Source organism: Schistocerca cancellata, chromosome 4 (assembly GCF_023864275.1).
Source record: "Schistocerca cancellata isolate TAMUIC-IGC-003103 chromosome 4, iqSchCanc2.1, whole genome shotgun sequence".
In the NCBI taxonomy this organism is placed as follows: domain Eukaryota; kingdom Metazoa; phylum Arthropoda; class Insecta; order Orthoptera; family Acrididae; genus Schistocerca; species Schistocerca cancellata.
The window spans coordinates 605,346,795-605,366,646 of NC_064629.1; the positions used below are offsets into that span (position 1 = coordinate 605,346,795).

General features: G+C 40.5%; 1 protein-coding gene across 1 annotated transcript in view; it reads left to right on the forward strand.

The window, feature by feature from the left end:
• LOC126184345 (potassium voltage-gated channel subfamily H member 2) overlaps positions 1 to 19,852 on the forward strand; it is an 832,502-nt gene that overhangs the window by 801,288 nt on the left and 11,362 nt on the right. Inside the window, exon 20 of the mRNA XM_049926724.1 lies at positions 18,003 to 18,215. Within this exon, the coding sequence (XP_049782681.1) occupies positions 18,003 to 18,215 (213 nt within the window). The remainder of the gene's footprint in view (positions 1 to 18,002; positions 18,216 to 19,852) is intronic.

Sequence of the window (19,852 nt, forward strand, 5' to 3'; positions counted from 1 at the left end):
GATCTAAATTACATCTGTTAACAGCTGGATAGAAACAATGTAGGTAATATATGTTGCTCTCAAAAGTCACAAATGTTCGTTGGTGTATGTGAAGCACACAGTGTAAAACTTTGCTGCTATATGGCCACTGACTGCAACATGCTGTACTTACATTCATGCATCACTTTCTTTATGAGCATAGACAGAAACTACACAGGGAGTATGAACCACGATATAAAAGTAAATGATATGACTTGTAATGTTATTGTAATGTTATGTGGTGTTTGCAGTATGGGTTTCACAGCAAGTATCTACTGCTACACTTTTACTGTCTGTAACTTTGCAGTGTGATGATCAGCTTTGTCCCCAAATTAAAGCAATATTTTAGTTCAAAGTACACAAACTGATACTAGAAAACAAAATAATTTTTGATGTTTTGTCTCCTTTGGAATCGAGGAGTATGCAGTAAAGATACTACAATAAGTGGATCTTAACTTAAAAACATTTTGCTGTAAGTAATAATCAGCATTTATGTAACAGTTCATTGATAGTTGAGTGTATATATGGATGTACATGCTGTGTCTTTCAATAAATCTTAAGTGTCTACACCTATGTCTATACTCCATGAATCATGATAAACAGCATGACTTAAAATGATTTTTGTTATACCATACATTAGGGTTCATTGTAATGACAGAGTGACTGCTCAAATGCCTCTAAGTCAGGTGTTACTACATAGTTTCTACAAGATTGTACCACATACAAGAGCAGAATCATCAATGAAAACCAACATTTAATCTAGCAATGCTAATTACATAGAGTTCTGAATGTCCCAGCAATGTCCAAATATCTAGTAAAATAAGTTTGTAAAATCATGTAGAACTTTTCTGTTGTATGATGTTGCCTGATGCAAGCATTCAGAATATCATCAGGTTGATATGGAGATACCCATCATTACTTCAGATTTGAAATGAAGTACAAATACTATCATAAAAGCTATAGTGTCTTGCTTGATATATTGTGTGAGAAAGTCATGACAGTTATTGTGCAGTCCCAGTATCTTTGTTCACTGTCAACATTCACATGCAAATCTCCCAACATCTTAAGAAAATAATGCATGATACCATTTTGATTTTTTGTGATATCCAACTGTCATCCTGCAGGCAATATTATATCATGAAATTGCCTGTGATACAAGCTTTTAATGAGACACAATTACATCATCATACAAGGTTTTGTGTTCGTGAAATTTATGTCTTTCACATGGAATTAGGTGATTATTTGAGCTTTGGTGCCTGCTAAAGTTTTGAGAACAGTATATGGTGATGTAGTCAGTGTACTTCATGATCCATTGATTCTCAACTCCCATTTGATGGAATGGAACATCTGCAGCAACAACTGATACCACATCACTTGCATTCTCTTCAATGGCTTACATAGTGTGTTACGTCGACTACGTGATTCTATCAAGGGTCTTTACAAATAGCTTGAAATCAGATACTGGAGTACTGGTTGGTGAGCAGTAACTAAAATAAGATAACAAGCAACTCATTTCTGTTCTTGGATTGTAGCTATTTTTATACCAGATTGTTTTAATGGCAGTACATAGGGTGTGTGGACTTCTGGGTGCCCCTGAGCTTGCCCTCAAGTAAGTGCAGCCAGTTTAGGCTCCCCACCAGGTGATCTTATTGCAAACATTCTGCTTATGCACGGACTCCCTGGCTACCCCTGCCAGCATGCACTAAACTTATACGGTAAGGTCATGTAGACTAAAGCCCAGCTACCTGTCTGTCCTGCCCAATAGTGCCCACTGGCAAGCACTCTGACTTGGACAGCCAGTTTTATACAGTGCTGTCTTCAGCAATGCTGGTCCATCCATTGTGCCGAGATGTACCTCCTAGCTATTACCCAAATAGCAGTCAGCGTCTTCATGTTTGCATGCTTGATTGCATATTACAGTAGCAATGTACTTCTTAGTTCTCAGTGTCCATCTTGCTAGTCGTCCTCACAGAACTTGCATGCTTTCCAGCCAGCATAAAGATATATGGTCATTACAATAAGTAATGAATTAGTAAAAAAAAATGGTGGCTACTTACAAAATGCTCACACAGTTGCAAAATATTTTGCCTTAACTGTAGATAAACTCTTCTGAGGGATGTACAGTACTTCTGAGCCATAAGCAGTTACTTTTTCTGAGCCTTCCTCGATTTACACTAGAATTATGTATGTCCTATAACCTTTAGTATCAGTGCACAATTCCATCCTTACATTCCCATTGTTCAGTGGCAGGAATGAGGGCAATGTCAGTGTTCAGCAAGAACAATTCAAAATAATTTATGCTCCTAATTGTAAGGCAATTTCATGTCTCCCAGTAACAGTCCTTGTACTGAGTGTGCATTGTTATATTAAAACCCTTTGTGCAGTGCCTGTACTAGCAGCACATTCTGAACTTTTCACATCACAAATCTGATGGACTGAGATGGACTCCACATCCAAAAATTGGTAGCCAAGATTTTTGTTTCCTGGGATAAAAAGGGTAACACAGTGTGGGCACATTGCCTAAGGGAAACACAGTGTTGCAAACAAAATTCTCTTAATGTAGTTTTCAGCCTTGTGTCACAAAAATAGTACCTTAATTGGTTTCAAGTACTTGGAAAGTTACCATTGGAATATCTGTTTAAAAAGAAAGAAAAAGGGGATAGTAAATACAAGGAAACTAAATTACAAAATCAGACTATCTTGTATATGCAGCACATGAACTTGAATACATTACATAGCAATAAAGTACAGCTAAACAGGGTAGGAGGAGCGTTCCCAGTTAAACATACCCCTTATCTTATTGGTGATCTGAAGGCTGTAGAAACCACATAATAGTATGATACTGGTAACTCTTAAGTTGCAAAAAAAAAAAAAAAAAAAGGATTAAACACATTTGAAATATAAACTTCCCTTCTCACAGTGAAAACTAATAAAAAAATTGAATTGTGAAACTGTTACTAGTATTTACAATTTTTTTGCTAGTTTTCACTATGAGAAGGATGTATCACAATTAATTTTATTTTGTGAATAATACTATTAGTAATGTAAACTCCTTCCACAGGCCATGGCTGGCCCATCAGTACCAACAAATTGCCATGTCACCATCTGTCAGTGACAACACTGGATGTAATATAGAGTGGCATGGGGCCAGCATACCACTCTATTGGCTGTTATAAGTTTTTGTTACATGGAGCCGCTGCTACACAGTCAAGTAATTCCTCAGTTGGGATCCTGAGGCTCAGTGCATCCCATTTCAGTCCTCCCACTAAGTAAAAATCCCTCGCAGTCCCAGGAATTGCACCCCGGTCCTCCACATGGCAGTCAGATGTGCTAACCACTCAGATTTGGAGCCAGGCAGGTTTGAGAAGGTACACCTCACAGTCAATTTTACATTTTGAATAAGCCCACTACTAGTGAAAACTAATTAAGAAAGTATGTAACTACTGCCAGTAATTACATAATGTTTTCCTAATGTCTGCTTTGAGAAGGATGTGTCTTACAATCAGTTTCATATTGTGAATATTTTTAAACTATTAGCATGGTGTATACTTTTGCAGCATTCTTGTTTTGCATGTTGGTATTCTGGTTGTAATGGGTTTATTTGTCAATTACCATTTTTAATTGTAGTTCACTGTTGTTACTTGAGGTTACATGTTGTCAGTTGGATATAGTGAGAGGAGCTGTGGACACTAGAAAATGAGTGTCAAATGGATAATTCAGAACATTTCTGACTTATTCTTCTGTTTGAATTCAGTAGAGGTGTGACAGCAGTGGAGGCAATCAGAAACATTTGCATCATGTATGGGGATAAAGTCATGAAAATGGTTTCCTCATTTTACGGAGGATCATTTTGACATTTCTGACACACCACATTCAGGAAGTTAGTTAGTTACTTTCATGATCCATGGATCATTTTGCACAATAAATCACCATGGTGTGGAGCAAGTCACTTTACATTCATATTTCAAATTAATTTGCACACACACACACACACAGATATACACTCCTGGAAATTGAAATAAGAACACCGTGAATTCATTGTCCCAGGAAGGGGAAACTTTATTGACACATTCCTGGGGTCAGATACATCACATGATCACACTGACAGAACCACAGGCACATAGACACAGGCAACAGAGCATGCACAATGTCGGCACTAGTACAGTGTATATCCACCTTTCGCAGCAATGCAGGCTGCTATTCTCCCATGGAGACGATCGTAGAGATGCTGGATGTAGTCCTGTGGAACGGCTTGCCATGCCATTTCCACCTGGCGCCTCAGTTGGACCAGCGTTCGTGCTGGACGTGCAGACCGCGTGAGACGACGCTTCATCCAGTCCCAAACATGCTCAATGGGGGACAGATCCGGAGATCTTGCTGGCCAGAGTAGTTGACTTACACCTTCTAGAGCACGTTGGGTGGCGCGGGATACATGCGGACGTGCATTGTCCTGTTGGAACAGCAAGTTCCCTTGCCGGTCTAGGAATGGTAGAACGATGGGTTCGATGACGGTTTGGATGTACCGTGCACTATTCAGTGTCCCCTCGATGATCACCAGTGGTGTACGGCCAGTGTAGGAGATCGCTCCCCACACCATAATGCCGGGTGTTGGCCCTGTGTGCCTCGGTCGTATGCAGTCCTGATTGTGGCGCTCACCTGCACGGCGCCAAACACGCATACGACCATCAGTGGCACCAAGGCAGAAGCGACTCTTATCGCTGAAGACGACACGTCTCCATTCGTCCCTCTATTCACGCCTGACGCGACACCACTGGAGGCGGGCTGCACGATGTTGGGGCGTGAGCGGAAGACGGCCTAACGGTGTGTGGGACCGTAGCCCAGCTTCATGGAGACGGTTGCGAATGGTCCTCGCCGATACCCCAGGAGCAACAGTGTCCCTAATTTGCTGGGAAGTGGCGGTGCGGTCCCCTACGGCACTGCGTAGGATCCTACGGTCTTGGCGTGCATCTGTGCGTCGCTGCGGTCCGGTCCCAGGTCGACGAGCACGTGCACCTTGACAACATCGATGTACTGTGGAGACCTCACGCCCCACGTGTTGAGCAATTCGGCGGTACGTCCACCCGGCCTCCCGCATGCCCACTATACGCCCTCGCTCAAAGTCCGTCAACTGCACATACGGTTCACGTCGACGCTGTCACGGCATGCTACCAGTGTTAAAGACTGCGATGGAGCTCCGTATGCCACGGCAAACTGGCTGACACTGATGGCGGCGGTGCACAAATGCTGCGCAGTTAGCGCCATTTGACGGCCAACACCGCGGTTCCTGGTGTGTCCGCTGTGCCGTGCGTGTTATCATTGCTTGTACAGCCCTCTCGCAGTGTCCGGAGCAAGTATGGTGGGTCTGACACACCGGTGTCAATGTGTTCTTTTTTCCATTTCCAGGAGTGTGTGTCTATATATATATATATATATATATATATATATATATATATATATATATATATATATATATATATATATATATATATATATATATATATATATATATATATATATAATAGAGGGAAACATTCCACGTGGGAAAAATATATCTAAAAAATCTAAAAAGAAAGATGATGAGACTTACCAAACAAAAACGCTGGCAGGTCGCTAGACACACAAACAAACACAAACATACACACAAAATTCAAGCTTTCGCAACAAACGGTTGCTTCATCAGGAAAGAGGGAAGGAGAGGGAAAGACGAAAGGATGTAGGTTTTAAGGGAGAGGGTAAGGACTCCATTCCTATCCTGTATCATTACTGGTGATGAAAAATGGTGTCTTTACACTAACATAAGGAAAAGAAAGGAATATTTGAGCTGAAAGAAAGCACCAACTCCCTGTACAAAGACCTGCACACATCCACAGAAGATTACCTTAAGCATCTGGTGAAACAGTAACAGTGTGGTGTACTATGAATTGCTTCCTTGAGGTGTAACCATCAGTGTTGACATTTATTGTCAACAACTGAAATGTTTTGCAGAAGCAAACCAAGAACAATGGCAATAAAGACTGCATGAAGTGATACTACTCCACAATAATGCCTGTCCCCCCCCCCCCCCCCCCCCCCCCCCCCCCGTCTTTCTGCTAAGCTAACAAAAAGCACTAAATAGGAATTGGATTGGGAAGTCATTCCACACCCATCTTATTCACCTTATCTTGCCTCGTCAGATTCTCATCTTCTCCAATCTCTATTGAACAACCTTCAAGGAACTTACTTTCTGGATGAAAATGCATACCAAACTAAGCTCAATGAGTTCTTCACCTCAAAACCACACGATTTCTACAGTTACCCTAGCACCGGCAGAATGTTGTAAATAGTGAAGGAAAATATATATTTGGTGACTAAAATCTCTGTTATGTGTATCTGTTATGCTATGAACTTAAGCTCCAGCCTAATAATATTTGTGCTTTAAGACTTAATAGCATTATACTGTTCTGTAGTTAACTCTGATCTACAACTGCCTGGGTAGTCATGCAGCCATGCATATTAATGTGCCACTTTCAGGGCTGGGAGTTTTATCAGCATCTGATTGAATCCACCCTGTGGTGGTGTCAGGCAGCCTGGATGTGGTTTTTAGGTAGCTTCCCACATCCCACTACATGAATAATGGACTGATACCCCAGTCCTGCCTCAGTTATATGATTCAAAACATTTAGAAAAGCGTTTCTCACTTTTGCAGACAGTTGAGATGCACATACTCTGTCTCAGTTGGGGATTGTTTTTTTTTGGGGGGGGGGGGGGGGGGGGTGTAATGAGGAAGGGCAATTAGCCACCCATTAAATTAACCATGTCAGATCTGTTAATAACCATTTCAATCCTGAGCTGATGCAGGATAAAGTCTCAAGAAAAAGAAGAAAAGAAATAACTCTAGCCTTTAATACCACCAATCAGAGTCCAGATATGTGCACATTGTGAGCATTTCTCCAGGCCTAATCAATTGTACTTCAGTGAATTACTACGTAACATCTTCCAGTGTCTATAGTTGTGTATAGAACTTAGTTTCTTTTGTAATTTAGTTTCCTAGTATTTTACTATTCTTTTTAAACAGATCATCTGATGGTCACTTGCTGAGAACTCTGAGCCAGTTATGATATGATTTGTGTGACCTACGATTGAAAAATACAGTAAAAGACTTTCACTGATAGATGTGTACTTTCTCAGATTCAGATGAAGGCCAGTGGTCTGCATACATTTCACTTAACTAGCTTAGATATTCTTCATATATCTTTGAAAAGTGACATGGCAACCAGGTAGCAAAAGTAAAATGTTCCTTAGAGGTGTTTATGCAAGATGTCCACCACATGTTTTCTACCATACTTTGTGTATGTAGAACATAGTTTATGATCATTCATACTGACAGTAATGCAGAGACTTTAGAACAGACAGATGGTTCCTGAGGTCAATGACATCAGAGTTTGTGAAGTGAATGGCTAGCCAAAAACAAATCCAGATCATAGGAAAGTCATTTAAAGTACATACAACAGCCCAGGGAGCAATCCAGACCACAAACATAATAACGGCAGGGTCAAAACTCTACTGTTCATCAAAACTCTACTGGTCAATGGTGCGTAACTAAAGGCTTCAAAGACTAGTGAGACACTGGCTGGAAAATGGCTTCTCATGTGGGAAGAAGCTGCGGCTGGAGTACATAGCCCAAGTGTCTGTGACCTGTTCTCCACACTGATTCTCAGGATGGCTGGAGAATATGAAACACTGTCAGATACTAAACACCTCCTCTTTGTAACTGGCACTTAGGGCTGGAAAAAGCATGGCCCATGCTGACCTTGTTAAGGAAGGTTAGATGAAAGATGCTGGAAACCCCGATAGAGGCTGGTGCAGAAGTTTATTGGTACAGCTGACTAGGTTGGTTGCCAGCACAGGCAGTGTAATTGCCAACTGATCAGTAGGTTCTGGGGGCCACATTTGTCCTACCTGCAGAGAAGTGGGTGTCAGGCAAGTAGGAGAAGGTAATAATGATTGGATCATTGTGGGCACCTGAGTATGAAAGCAATCCACCTCCATCTATTGTGTGGTAGGGGGTCTCTGGCATTGGTGAGAGCCAAAAGTGGCCTTGGGGCTGGAAGTAGTTCCACCTCCATTAGCTCCCATTGTGGTCATTGTCAATGCCTTCTCAATACCAAATACACAGTTGGAGGCTGTAATAGTACCAAGCAGGCTGTTGGGCATGCATGTCCCAGGAATGGTTGTGTAGATCTTGCCCTATCAACAGTTGTAGGGAAGGGGGGTGGCACAATATGTTGCAGCTGGAACTGATTTTGATGCCTGATTAGATGCCCCTGCTGGGCACAACCTCAAACATTTGCAATTCCCTCTAGCAGTAGATGGCACCTCGTGTCCACCTGGAATTCTGGCCAAAAGTACTAGCCCAGATGTGGGTGCCTCTGTGGTATTATGGCTGTGTGTATGGGTGGTGGGCCTGCTGAGCCATGCACAGCAATTCAAAGAGTTTCCGAGGTGTATGCCTTTGTAAAATTTCATCTGGGCTTTGCCCATTTATGGGGGTGGAGCTGGTGAGTGTTTCCCCACAGTAGGCTCTTGTCATTACCTTGTGTACCTGCATTTTGAAGGTCCTGACAATCTGCTTGGCTTCAGAATCGTGTGCAAGATGGAAAGGGACATTGGTTAGGCGCTCAACACCAATGATGGGCTCAATTGATTGTGGGCATTTGCTTGCCAATTCTGTATGGTGTGTTCTGTGGTAGTGTCAATGCCAGGCCAATACATAACTCCATGCTATTGCCTCGATTCTGCACATTCCCCAATGTGCAGTGTGAAAGAGCTTCAATACATGTGGGCAGAGAGTGGAAAGAACTATCACCCAGCATACAGAATCATCTGTAGCTAACAAAATGGTACCCGCATTGATATTCAACCTGCTCTGTATGGAAAAATAGGTGTGTCATTCCCCGTCAGTGCACTTAAGCATGTTCTCCAGCCAACCCTATCATATACCAGATAGTACCCTTCAGAATTGTGTATCACAGGCCATTTCTAGTGCTATGTATCATGCTGTAATTGGAAAACTGTCAAGGATGTGTGAATGATTTGCATCTAAGGCAAAATACACTTCATGCCTGTCAAACTGCACCTGGGCCATATTGTAAGGGGAAGGTGCATCATCATTTGAGTGATGTGAAGTGAGGCAGTAGTGGATCACATAGTTACAGTTACTTAGGAACATTACCTACCATTGGAGCCACTGTTCTGTCTCATTGGGAATTTTTGAATCCGGACTAAACAGTGAAATGAGGGGCTTGTGATAGGTGATAAATGTGAAACATCCTGATGCCATATATGATGGACAACACCTCTTTCTCAACTTGCAAATAATTTCTCTGTGCTGCATTTAATATTTTAGATGCAAATGCACTTGACTATTCCTTGCTATTGGCATGTTTATGGGCAGTATGGCATCAATTCCATAGTCTGACATATCAGTGGCAAGTGTTAAACATTCACCAGGCTGAGTTGTTGCTGAGCGAGGAGCAACATAAGGCATTTTTTAAGCTGCAAGAAAGTTTTCTGGCATGCCTCTGACTACAAAAATTTAATGTCTTTTCATGCAGGTGGTTAAGTGGATTGAAATATGGGTCAATAAATTTCGCATAATAATTTACATTGTCTAGGTACAACTGTAGTTCTCTGAGGTTCTTAGGAACTGGATTGCATCCACATGATCCTGTGTGGGTGTGTGCCATTCTTTACTCATATATGTCCTTGGCAACTCTGCCAAAACAAATTAAATTTTTTGAGGTGAAAATGCAGACCATGGACCTGGAGCTGCTCAAACATCAACTGTAGATTGGATTATATATGGGACATCTGTAGGATGTGCAGGTGCTGCTCCCACTTGGTCCCACTAATTAGCAAGTAATCTAAATAATTAACACAGTTGGGGATACCTTGGATGAGTTGATCAAGGTATCTGAAATATTGCAGAAGCACTTGTGACCCAAATGGCAACCTGTTATAACGATACAGGCCAAATGGCATATTAATCACTAGAAGCTGCTTCATCTAATCATCTGCAGGAAATCCAGAGTAGGTGTCAGTGAGATTGATCTTTCAAAAAATAATGGCCCTTAGCCAATTTTGTCAATTCCTCCAGCCTATGACTTGGATACAGGTCAATATCTGCCTGAGCATTGGTGGCAAACTTAAAATCATTACAAATTCTAAGTGATCCATTTGGTTTTCTAACTATGACCATGGCAATAGCCCACTGACTACACAAACTGGGGATATAACTCCCATACATTGTGGCTGATCTATTTCTGCTATAACTGCCCATGCATAACGAAAGGCACTGAAAAAGCTCTACAGAACTTTAGCATAGCCAATAGCTTTAAGGAAATGTGGGCCTGGAACCCTGTTTTGCAAACCTAAAGTGTGTTCAAACAATTGCTTAAAGTGCGCACATAATGTATCAAGTTTTGTGAAAGGTATTACAGTTGAAAACAGATTCACCCGGTCCTGTATTTGGAAACCAAAAAGCTCAATAGTGTCCAAAGCAAAAATCTTAGTTGCTGTCAAGAGTTGACTACTAGCAAGGTTAGCTGCCAAGCTACATTTTGACACTTAGCTTGGACTGTAATCTGACCCACAATGAGATTGATTGGTCACTGTATGTCACTACTCTGTGCTGAGGGGACCTCAGCTGTACAGAGAAAATCTATTAGTATGTGTCTTCATCATTTAGAGACATGGCCGCACCTGTGCTCAACTGGAAATCTGCCATCACTCCATTGCTGCATGAGCCTCTGCATCTCATTTGCTGCTGCTGTTGGCACCAACAAGATAGCATGTAGTGCACTGACAGCCTATGTTATTTATGTGTGCTGGCCAGGCAAGCACTCGCTAGGTGCCCTGGTTTGCAGCATGCAAAGAAGGTGACATCACAGAGAGGGCAGTGACACTTTTGATGCTGTGGGCTGCAATCTGGACATGATTTGATGTCACAATCTTTTCTGTGACTCTTTGAAAATGATGAGGAGAAAACTGTTGCATGTGCCTCTGCTCCTTTTTGACACACAAACAGTGAACAAAGTGTTTCTGTTTCTGTGTGTCTATCAGTAATGAGGGCGATGGATTGCTAATTACTGCATCCCATGTCACTGGACTGTCGGATGAATGGGTGTTCATTAAATTGTGTGATGATGTTGACTGGAAGTCATCAGCTGATCATAGAGCACAACTGTGACAAATACTACTAACAACATTGACACAACAGGAATTGCGAAACATAGCTTGTGGTTATGCAGTTACTTAATGAGCTTTGGCAACTTTTAGCATGTTGCTCAGGATGGAACCACATGACTCTAAAGCATTCTCACTAACTTCTCTGTCAGCAGTGAGAGATATAATATCATAGATTATGCATTCTGCATATGACGTGTAACACTATTTACAGAAAAAAATCACGTTTGTGTGTAAAATCATGCAAGTCAGCAGCCTAAGCTGTGCAGAATTGCTTATGTTATTTAACACATTGATTAAACTTGATCTTACATGCAATGACGTGGGATTGATGAGCATATTAGTCAGTTAGCAAACCCCAATCATTAGGAAAACTCAAACTACCAGGATCTGGGAGTGAACATAGTTTCTGCACCATTTTGTGCAATTTATTACTAGAAGACAGTAAGTGTGCACTGATATTCAGGGTCATTTAGTTGACTTTCCTTACACTGAAGAACAGAAAGACGTTAATAGACATCCCATTTCTTGTATGGAACATTAAAGCAAGGTGAAGTGTGACACCCTCTGGTATCACTCAGAAGGGGTAGGACCTCTCTAAAGTGACCCGGCTGAGCAAGGGTGGGGCTGACTGGTGGGCTGGTGGGTCCCAATTGTAGACTGATGGCATAGAAAAAAATGCTTTATTCCTTTTCAGTTACACATTTCTCCATTTTCAGTGTGAGGCAGACGTGCACCACTCCAACACAACAGGCCAGCAGTGGTCAGCAGATGGCTAGCCTCCACTCCAGCAAGACAATACTTGTTTCAATTCAAATTGATGCATACCTCAGGCTAGGCAGCAAGCTGTTGGTCCATCAGTAGGCTTAGGCCCTGATGTCAGTGGTACTCTTTGTCTTCTTGCTGTGTCTGCCTTCTACTGTTGAATGCCTGTGTTCAGGTAACTCAAACATGGCTTCCTTCTTCTGTGGTGATGAGGGAAGGCCGTCATGCATGGAATATGTCCCACTGCTTCCAGGCAGGATTGTGGCTGTGGCATGAGCAGATGGTAGGTCTGCTGTGCTGTGGCACCAAGGCCCACAGGGTGGACTTAGTGTGAGAGATGTCTGCCCTGACTTGGTCTTGAACCCATGACACCATGTGGCAGCACCCAGTTGTCTCATCATCTAGGATAACCCTGGTGCATTTCCTGCAGTGTGCCCTGGCTCCTCATCAAGCAGCTCATAAGACGGTTCTTGCCCTGGCATAGTGACACCATCCTGCACACTCTAACTACTACCGCTACATGTTGCATGTTTCACAGAGTACAGCTAGCCTTCCTTGCAGTCCTTTTGTGCACATGTTGCTATAAACTATATGTTGCCATGAAGTGCTTACCCGCCAGTTTTAGTTTCCTACAAAGTTTTACAAGTTCACCCAAATTGGGATAGTGATGCTACAAAGGACAGTGCAGAAACTGCAGCTGCCGATAGTTGGTTTTGCAGCAGTTGTAACAGCAATTTCTGCTGTTACTGGTGGAATCCGCACTTTCTTGTGTTCATGTTGTTGCAGTTGTTGGTGCTGCTGGAAGTTCCACTGTTTTTCTTGCTGTTGTTGCAGTTGCTGTTGGTGTTGCAGCTGTAACTGCTGCTGCCACAAATTTATAAACTTAGGGTCCATGCTTCATTGGAATAGTTGCACGATGGGAAAATTCTCGTTGCCAGTTTTCTATTCTACTCTGCATAGGTAGAATGCAGATTATGATCAGTCTTACTGGCAGTAATGCAGAGACAGGTGGAACAAATACATGGTGTCTGAAGTCAATGATGGTGGAGCTTACAAATTGAATGGCTAGCCAGAATCGAAGCCCACAGCATACCACAGTGAGTGGTTCCACATGACATGCATGGTAGTAAGCTGAGTCTGGATTATGTAGCATGAGTATCTCTGACCTGTTCTCCAGATTGGTTCTTGGGCTGGGAGTGAATCTCTATTGCAGTCAGATACTAAAATGTATTCTGAGATGACTTGAGGACTGTATGCAGCAGACAATATATCTTTGGATTCGTAGTAGCTATCGGGAGCTATGAAGTTAGTCTATTTGTGATCAGCCTCTTGAACCTCAAACTGCTAATAGACAGTCTGCTTATACGTGGTGGAGAAATACTACTTTGAAAACATCCTAGCTCTCAGAGTTTCGTGGTAGCAGTTTTACATCCGTTTTGCTGCTTTTGTTCAGTAATGGGTAATGAAACAGAAATTTCATGTGCTATCTTATTTCTTCATTAAGATCTCAAGACAGGTGCAGAAGACTCTCTGACTATTGAATTTTCTTCATGATTTACTTGTTGCTTATCTAACCAAAACTATACCATTTCTGTGGGTGGATGGCCTTAAGTGGTTAACTTTGAGTTCTCAATATAGATTCCTTGCATGAAAACATCAACTGAACTGCTATGTGTGCTCTTGTGTGTTTGTTTATATCCTCAATGGCACAAGTACTCTTTTTTTTCAGATTAAAATGATACCTCATGGTCAAACACAGCCTCAACAAACTTGAACATTTTTGAAGATATGATTCTGCCAGTGTCATTAGTTTTCTTAATGCTCTAGGGACAAGCCATGTAGCTCCTGCATTGCGTGGATTATATTCGAAAAAGACAATCAACATTGGACCTACATAGGCTGCTTCTCAGCTTTTTAAATGTATTCTGATATTTGTCTTTTGTCTGCAGTCCATGTAAAAATATTTTATAATGCTTTTACTACAACAAAAAATGCAGATGGGAACACTTTCACTTGTATTGGTGGAAAATGAATATAGACAACATTTTGTGCTACTTGCTTTGTTCCCCTTTCCTCCATGCACTGTACCTCACAATGTCACACACAATGCAAATAGCATCGATTGTTGTCTGCTACACACTTTGTATTTAGTTTCAAGACAGCATTACACTGCAGTACTGAAAAAACAGGAAAGTTCTAATTGCACAGATGCTGAAAAAAATGAACTATTGTTTCACAGATGTGACCATTTGCTGTTTGTGAAATGGGAGGACAACAGGAATGTATTTCTTTTGATGAAAGAGCACAAAATGACTGCAGCCAATGTCAACATTTGAAAAAAATTATTAATGACATAGAAGATGAAACCCACCTGTATTTTGGATTATAATAAATACAAGACAGGTCTGGACTACAGCTACCATCTAACGGGCTACTACTGTTTTGAGAGGGAACAAATAACACCGTGATAAAGCTTTTTTTTCATGTTTTCATGACAATGGTTGTAAATTTGTATATTTTATATAAAAAGTCAGGGCCTACTAACAAACACCTTGTTGAATTTGTCACAAAATTGGCAGCTGCTTTGATGAGCATAGGAGGACTGTTTGAATCAACTTCCTCTCAAAATAATTGACCTATAAACAGACTCAAGGAAAAACATTTTCCTTAAGTGCTTCTGGTTAGACGAGAACGTCAAAATGCCCTCTGAGAAGTAGTAAGCTTCTAATTATATATCCATTTAGAAAATGAAATATGGAGCAGTCTTTTTGTTGTTATGAAGACAACATATTTTCATTTAAGTATGAAGCAATTGTGACTGATGTAAGAATATGTATCTATGCAGCATTTCTTAGAAAAATGGCCCATTTTTCAAATGCAGTAAACTGACATAAGCTCTGTGCAGTAGAACATGCTACACAAAATTCAGAAAATCTTTGACAAGCACAGTATCTGCTAGCTGTCCAGTTTTAAATGTTAAAAAAGTTTTCTGACACCTTGGAAACTTGTCAATGGTAGATTACAGTCTGTGTTGGTCTCGCAACACAAACAATAATTTTATGTCATTTTTTATGAAGGAATGCCAATTAAAATGAGTAGCTCAGATGCAAAAGCCACTTACTGCATGATAAGAGAAACTGAAATAGTCGCAAAAAACTCGACCCATCCAACCTATTGAAGTTGAATGCTTCATTTTTTTTAAATAAGTAAAAAATAATTAATTACTCAGTATTAATAGCTGAAATCTGCAACTATGTTTTATACATAAAAATCTTAAGTCAAATATTGACTTAGCAGTTTTTGCACCCAATTCATGCAGATCGTGGGTTTTGCAAACATATCAAAACATTCAGTTGCAAAACCAGCTGTTCGGTGATACGTTAGGAATGATGGAAGGATCTATATCTACATCTACATCTACATGGATACTCTGCAAATCACATTTAAGGTCCTGGCAGAGGATTCATTGAACCACCTTCACAATGCTCTATTATTCAAATCTCATATAGCATGTGGAAAGAACAAACACTTATACCTTTCTGTACGAGCTCTGATTTCCCTATTCTATCATGGTGATCGTTTCTCCCTACGTAGCTCGGATGGATTTTAATTGTTGTGAATATAAACAGACTATGTGGAAGTGATATGTTTTTACCAGGAAAAAATGACGTATTTACTGCGAAAAAGAGAACATGAATGAATGTTCAGCATTAGGTTAAAAGTAAATACAGCATCGAGCTTTCAACATCACAAGATATTGTAGAAAATAAAATAAACTCCATATTGCATCTTAATAAAGCATCAACAAAATTTTAGAAACTGAAAAAAAATTGGCAGTAAGTTGCATCTTAATTAAAAACAGCAACAAAACATTCTAGAAAATGAAATTGGCTGGAAATTACTTTTAAGTGACATCAACACCAGTACTGTCCATCAGTTCAAAATTGCTTCTGGCTTCTTCCTTGTTCTGAGGGTTGGCAGTGGCAGGAGTGACTCTAGAAGTGCCTTCCTGCTCATCAAACACCTTGGTGTAGAATTTGAGTTTGTCTTTGGCCACCCAGTCTTCACCAAAGTGGAACTGCAAAAAGATTTTTCATGCCTGCAAGTATGACTTCTGAAAGTTCTACATCTGCTGTGGGTGGTGTTGGGCTGTTCGCTTTGCTGAAATTTTCTCCTGTCATCAGGATGCTCTTCCCATCCATGAACTATACATATCTTATTTTTGCTTTTCGTGAACATGATGTTTTTTGGCTTTTTGAATCTGGAAATGCCATCTACCAGTAACTTTCACTGAGCTTTCCACATATTCTTTCCATTCCTCAACAGGACATTCATTTTGTCCTAGATGTACTACTGTTGAAAAATTTCTCAATGAGGTGGATGTATACAGACAGACAAGTTTTCAATTATGCTCAACTTGTGAAGTTGTCTTTCGATGTTACCAAAAACCCTGTCAAGTGGAATGAATGAGTGGCCCACTATTGGGAACCACAGTTCTATTTCTTCTAGACTGATGGGAGTTTCAAGAAGAAACCAGTGACATACAAAAATAAAAGGGATAATAAGTGTAATGAGTTAAGTTAAATAATCATGTATCATACATAAAAAGATGTGATTGAACCACATGATTGGTCAAATATTTCATTTTTTACTGCTAACACCCCGTCCCCCAGTGGTTACTTAAAATCCTCCCTGGTGGACAATTCCTGCAAAACATAAACTGGGAGTGATTTGAAACAGTGTAAGTGTAGTGCATAGCACAACTACGCATGATCGCATACACTCCTTGCTGTTACCTGCAAGAGCTACTGCATTTAAAACATGCACTACACTTATACTTTGTTGCCAGATAGTTACAACTTTCAGTTTTGCAGGAATGGTCCATTAAATTGGTCAGACTGTGCCAATGTGTAAAGGAGGGCATAGATCATACCACAAATTTGTTGAGGTTATGTCATAACAATTACTGTCAGCACAGTTTTTGTTGCATAAGATTGATTTAATAAAACTGACCAGGATGGCTCTTCTTTGTCTGGGAGGGACTACTGCCCTCAGTCTCGTTCTTGTCATTTGCAACTACTATGATGGGTTCAGCTTCTTGCAAAGTACCTACTATTTCCATTACTTCCACTTTGTTTCCAGCATCTTCTGCATTTAAAAGTCCACAGAATCACTCATTTTCTTAAAAACACATATGGCAAGATGCTGATCAGCTGAGCTGTGCTTACCAGCTTATGTTTCAACAATGCATCGGCAGCAAGAGCTTCATTGTTGCCTATGTGTTCACTCCAACCTAACTCTGAATAAGAAAAATAGCGCTTCTAATCATAACAAGCTGAAAGGTACCTCTGAATGTCTAGACTGGTAAGTCAGAAATCAGTTGGCATACTTTGCAGCTGGACATGGTGCGGTGACTGCGATGCCAGTTGAACTTGGTGGGTTTTGCAAATGTTGGATATTAAGTGGGCTTTGCACCCAAGGACAACTTGCAGTTAGTGGCTTTTGCAACCATTCATGCTTTTCTATAGCCATGTTCAACAGTTTCTAGTACATTTTGCACTCTGAAAACTATTCCATCATGTAGGCACTCAAAAAATCTGTACGGCAGTGTGCCCAACTCAAAATCGACAAAAAATGCTTTTATCACTTTTTGCATCTGGGCTACTCAAGTGGTACCACTTAACACTACAAAATGCAATAAATCACAGGCTTAAAAAGCCAGTATAAATATTTGAACAGAAGCAAGCATCCATTCATATAGAGTAGAGAATTAATTTGATAAAGAACTGCTCTTGATGCTCTCTGCTCAAGCTGAACATTTATATTCAAGAAATAATAAAATTCATTTTCACAACTGCTACTAAGCCAATTAAAAATTTTTATCACATCCAGATGCTTTTTACTTTGGAAAATTATTGATTATATTCGTAGATACAGATAACCAATGTAGGTCTAGTACTGCATTTCTTTACTAATGGAAACAATTTTTGGTTAAGGTACAGCATCAGCACACACCATCTTGGCATCAACAACATGGTGATACTGAGAGTGAGGATGCATGGCCTGTTCAGCATACTGCAGATACTAGAAAAGATGATTTTTCATTTAGAGGAACTGCGGCTGAAGAGACACCATCGTGGGATTTTAAAGATGCTCCAGTGGCGCCTATTGCTAGGCTAGAGTCATTGGATGAACTTGATCAAGGACAGGTAATATGATGTATGCTTTATGTATTTACGAGAGCACAAGTTTCTCTTTGCACAACTGGAAGTAATTAGGATTATGTGTGGGCTTGAATGCTTGCATCTATTCATATAATTAGTGATGTGAGAAGCAAGCATACAGTACATTTATTCTGTAATGAACTTTGATATCTACAATCTGGTGCTGTTGTAAAATAGTGGTGAGATTGGCAAATACAATACTAGAAGGAAAACACAATTTCACTGTTCACTACTGAACTCACCACTGCTTTAGAAAGAAGTAAAATCCACAACTGTTAAGCTACTCTTGAGTTACTTAGAAGACATTATTTGGGACAGGTACAAGAAAGCATGTTTTGAAACCTTGCCAAATATCTAGCACAATGTTCTGAATTATTAAACATGACTCCATCAAGAGAAAGGGAACAGGAAGCAGCAATAATAGATTAAGGTATTCTGTATTCTGAATTCTAGCAATTTAACCATAATGTAAATATATGTCTTCTTATCTCCATTTAAGTTTCTCCTGTTTTAGCTTCTTGTAACTCTACTGTTTTCCACTTTTGCTAATTTTCCTCATTGTCAGTTACACAGTCAACTCTGAGTTTGTCATCATTCTGTTTCTAAGCCTCCTGTGTCTTAACTGCTTAACTGTGAGGCCTCTGTACCTAGGATGGACTGAGAACTGCTCAAATATGCTGATTCAGTTATGTGCTATGGTGAGGAAAGCAGACAATATAGGTAAGCACACTGGACAGAAAATTAGTCGTACCAGGAGACGACATATTAATACCATGTAACATCACATCTAACTTTGACAGTGGCCTCACCTTGTTGAGGAAGAGAGTCCATTCTTCAGGTATGCCATATCTAGCTGAGGCCACTCATTGATGATTAAATCCCATAGAGCTACCAAATAGAAGGTATGTAAATTGCTATTTTCCATCTGTGTCATAAATAATCCAAGATATTTTCTGTGGGATTAAGACCAGGTGATTTAGCAAATCAGACAAGGCACAGTAGGGTGCTCCAGTGTTCTTTGAACTGGGGAAAAAGAGGTGTGCAGACCTGTGAACACAACTGTTGTCTTCTGGTAAGATGGGAGTGTAACTTAATCATGGAGATGTAGAGAAAAGGGCCACACATTTTCACAGGGAATGTTGAAATAACCATGCTGGTTCATTTTTATGGTATCTGAATGAGTAGGACCATGTTTTGGTATGGAAAATACCTCCAAAACACCACAGAACCATCTACAGCCTGAACTACACCTTCCACTCACTGTCAGTTAAATGCCTCACTGTGCTGTTGATACAATCAGTGCCTTGTGTCATTAGAAAGGAGGAAAAATCACAATTAGTTGCATCATAATACATGCCTCTAGTCAGCTATTGTCTGGTTTCTATACTGCTTGGCTCATTAAAGACATACTGCTTTATGCGCCTCTGAGAGCAATAGCCTTTTGTGAGGTTCCCGACTCGAAATGTCCATTACATAGTGTTCCCTTCAGAAAGTTCATTCATAAACTGGTGGAAATGCACTTGCTTTCACTGACAGCAGTAGTTCCTGTTGAGTCTGAAACTGCTTATCATTTACAGGGTGTTACATGCATCTTTGTTCACTAACAGTTAGGAACATTCGAA